The 4,121-nt window shown below is 44.6% G+C and overlaps 1 protein-coding gene across 1 annotated transcript; it reads right to left on the bottom strand.

The window, feature by feature from the left end:
* Nucleotides 1-317: 317 nt before the first annotated feature.
* On the bottom strand, nt 318-1,364 carry LOC135228653 (tenascin-R-like). Its single transcript, XM_064276607.1, has one exon. The coding sequence runs from the start codon at nt 1,362-1,364 to the stop codon at nt 792-794; it is 573 nt and encodes a 190-aa protein (XP_064132677.1). The 3' UTR covers nt 318-791.
* Nucleotides 1,365-4,121: the final 2,757 nt, after the last annotated feature.

The following is a 4,121-nucleotide window of genomic DNA, read 5'->3' as shown; positions in this document are numbered from 1 at the left end:
TATCCTACCACCATTTTGTACATGGGGAAAGAACAGTAGCTTGTTTAGGCCACAAAGTTGATAAGTAGCAGAGTTCGGATTTGAACTCAGGAAGTCCGGCTCTGAAGACTTAATCATTTCTCTCCTAGAAGTAAAGGTAATAGTTCATAAATGTTACTAGTTAAAGGGCGGATGAGGCTAGAGGAAAATCCTCTGAATATTCAGGCTTTTCAGGGGGTAGGGGCTGGATAAGCTCTGTGTGTGTGTGTGTGTGTGTGTGCACAGATGTGTGTATACATGTATGTGCATGTGTGGTGTGTGTGCATGTGTGTGTGCACATGGCTGCACATGTGTGTGTGGAGGAGCCAGGGAATAAAACTTCCATCTTGCTGGAGGAGATGGGGACAGGTCCTGTGAGACCTTAATGACTATCATTTACACAGATGGGAGAGAGGCTGTGATTGAGTGAACAGAGCGCCTGCATTCTCTAGTCCCTCAGGTTAACATGGATAGATACCAATTCAGTAGCCTGTGAACACCAAAGATGAATGAAGACAGACATCAAATTCCCCGCTCACCACGGAAGTTGCTGTGCTGAACCGAAGTACCGTTACCTGACTCATCCTCCCAAAATCAGGGTAAAGTATTTCAAACTGGCTAAGCGGTGTTGAGAATCCCTGAACTGAATCCCCCAGGAAGGACTGCATTTAAGTCTTAGAGACATACAAACAGAAAGCTACAGACTGGGGTGCTTTTTTTCCATGGACCATGAGAAGAGATGTTGGATTTCTCTGAGAGCGCTTTGCTTGCTTTCATTCACTCTCCCTCCCTGCTCGGCCTTCTCTTTCCCCTCCTGAGACCACGTTTCTAGTCCCCGAGACTCTACCTGTCGCAGTGCTTTCTTGGCAGCAGTTGGCGTTGCACTGGTCCCGCAGCACTGACACCTCCCTCTCCAGCATCTCAATTCGGCTCAACAGCTCCTGCAATACCTGGGTTGAGCCGGCACATGGGCAGACCTTTTTGGGGAGGTTGATCCTGTGGGTGAAGGTGACCTGGCTCTCATGGTCTGATGTCTGGCCTGTGTACTCAGCCAGAGCCTCATCTTCGGCATTCACCTCCTGCTCAGCAGAGGCCTCTAGCCCCGAGTAGCAGAGGCTGTCCAGGGGCACGTTAATGTTGTACACGTGGTTGAAAACCATAGGCTGCTCTTTGCTGGATGTGTTATAGTTGGCCATGCTGCCTTCTTCCTCCACCGCCTGTCTCTGGACCCTTTCCGTGGTGACTTCCAGCTGACATTCTGATGGCTTGAGGATGGAGCCCAGAAGGATCAGGTTGACACCAATGAGCATGTTCTTCAGGACCATGGTTTCCCCGTCCGCCCCCATCCTCTTAGCCAGAGCCCCAGGTTCAAGACCAGCCTGCAGCACACAGCATGGAGTTGTGGGAATCTGCAAGAGAAACCAAGGAACAAGAGAATCTCTGAGACTTGAGCCTTGGCCCCAGGGCTCTGCACAACCCTACTAAAACTAAAAATAGACAGCCACGAATTTTCAAGCTGAGCACAGTGGTTCAGTGGTAGAATTACCACTTCTCATGCAGGAGACCCGAGTTTAATTTCCGGCCAATATAAAAGACCTCTTTAAATTGTTCGAAAGCAAAATGTCACTTTGAAGACTAAGGTGCGTTTGACCCAAGCCATGGTATTTTCAATTGCCTCATATGCATACAAAAGCTGGAGAATGAATAAGGAAGACCGAAGAATTGATGCCTTTGAATTATGATGTTGGTGAAGAATATTGAATATACCATAGACTGCCAGAAGAATGAACAAATCTGTCTTGGAAGAGGAAACCCTGGTTGCATAGTGGTTAAGAGCTACGGCTGCTAACCAAAGGTGAGGAGTTCAAATCCACCAGGCGTTCCTTGGAAACCCTATGGGGCAGTTCTACTCTGTCCTGCAGGGTTGCCCTGAGTCGGAATTGACTTGATGGCAGTGGGTTTTTTTGGATCTTGGAAGAAGTACAGCCAGAATGCTCCTTAGAAGCAAGGATGGCAAGACTTCATCTCACCTATTTTGGGCATGTCATCATTTTATCAGGAGGGATCAGTCCCTGGAGAAGGACATCATGTTTGGTAAAGTAGAGGGTCAGTGAAAAAGAGGAAGACCCTCAACAAGATGGACTGACACAGTGGCTGCAACAATGAGCTCAAACATTGCAGTGACTGTGAGTATGGCCCAACATCAGGCAGTGTTTCATTCTGTTGTACATAGGGTCACTTTGAGTCGGAACCGACTTGATGGCATCTAACAACAAGAACGAATGAACAGGAAGAAAAATTACAGGAAAATTAAGAGGAAAAAATGTTAGATTCTACACTAAGGTTCAAAGTAACAACTACGAAATTATATAGAGAGGGAAAGGTGCGGTTTATGTGTGAAAACACATGTAAGATTTTAGTCAGTTACTAAACTTAACGTGAGACTGTCAACAGTGTGATTTTTGTTACTTCCAAAATCTTATTCAGTCTTAGGCTTTATTAACTGGAATATGCAATAAAGGTTAGCCAAGGAGTTCTGCTCTGCACTGTCCATCCATCAGTTCTGGATGGCCAGAATGTTGAAAGGATTCAAAATCTTGTCATATAAGAGGGAGGAATTTAGCATTTTGGTCCAGAAAAGTGAAGACTCAAAAGGTACAGTCAGTCCTTTATCATTCATTCATTTGAAAGATATTTATTGAGTACCTATTATACCAGTCCCTTTATTCATAGAGTTTATGTTCAAGTGTGTTTGTATGACAGTATAAATAACCAAAAATAATTATGTATATCAAATATAATATATAACACATACCATATGATATTTAATATATGATAGTATACATTTGTGTATGTGCATCAGGAAGTGATAACTGCTGTGAAGAAAAATGCAAGAAGGTAATAAGGAGGAAGGGGAGCTAGCAGCGTAGAGGGTCATGTGATAGTTTGTAGCCTATGGTCAAGGAAGGATTCTCTGATAAGGTTACATCTGAGGTAAGGAGCCAAGCAGGTGGCTGAGGAAGCAAGTCCCAGCCATAGGGAACAGTAAGGGTAAAGGCTCCCAGGCTAGAGCAGGCCTGGTGAGGTTGAGTGACAGAGTGGCTGAGCACAAATGAGTGAGGGAGCAGATGTTAGAAGGTCAAAGAAGCAGTGGGGGCCAGATTACATATGGCTTTGTAAACCACTGTAAGAACTTTGGCTTTAAGAGGACTGACAGTGATACGCACAACTCAGCATGGAAAGCTACACAAAGGGGATGGGGTAATCATCAATGCTGTTTGCCAAGTATTTCTGGCCTGGCTTTCCACGAACATGGTAGGAGTACATTTTCTGGCTGCCTGTTGGCTGTGTGAGGCTGTGTCACTAGTTCTGGCCAATGGCTTGTGAAAGGAAGTTGTGTGTGTCACTTCCGGGCTGATGGACTTACTTGCTGATGGGAGGCCTCCAGAACTTTTTCTCTCCCATAGTGAATGGCAATGTTCAAGATGGTGGCTGCTCTGTCAACCTGGGTTCCTGAGTGACTACAATAAACAGAGGACCCTGCAGATCCACAATGGATGTGTAATATGAGAAAGAAATAACCCTTTGGTTTTGAAGCACAGATTTTGGGATTGCTTTTTCCCACAGCATAATCTAGTCTATTAGGAGATAATACTAAACTAACTTGTAACAGACTTTTTAGTTAGAGAAGGCCGAAGTTCATTCTGAGCAGAAGAAAATGCACTGGCTAAAACTCTAGTATGTGCAATAATGTGATTGTTCAGTAAATGCAAGTATTTGAAGGGCTAGAGCTATCAAAGAGATTGGACTCTTCTCATATGGTGGAAGGTCCCAGGGAAGTAGTTTGCACCAAATGGGGGAATCAGGTTTTGGCTCTATATAAGGAATAACTTTTTGAGTAGTCAGAGCTACACAACCACAGAATGGACTGTCATGACATGTAGTGAGTTCCTGGTCACTGGAGGTGTTCAGGTACAAACCAGAGACTACTCAGTGAGAATCTGAAGAGGGGCTTTCAAGCATCAGATGAGAGATTGGACTAAAATGAATGTTAAGGTCTTTCTTTCCTGATTTTTTATAGATTCATAGTCTTTTGTGGTCTT

The sequence above is a fragment of the Loxodonta africana genome, chromosome 25 (assembly GCF_030014295.1).
Source record: "Loxodonta africana isolate mLoxAfr1 chromosome 25, mLoxAfr1.hap2, whole genome shotgun sequence".
NCBI lineage: Eukaryota > Metazoa > Chordata > Mammalia > Proboscidea > Elephantidae > Loxodonta > Loxodonta africana.
Note: the sequence above shows the minus strand (reverse complement) of the source record. Positions and strands in the feature narration are given on the sequence as shown.

Bases quoted from the DNA above. Each gene is read 5' to 3' on its own strand.
- LOC135228653 (XM_064276607.1), bottom strand. From the start codon at position 1,364: ATGGGGGCGGACGGGGAAACCATGGTCCTGAAGAACATGCTCATTGGT.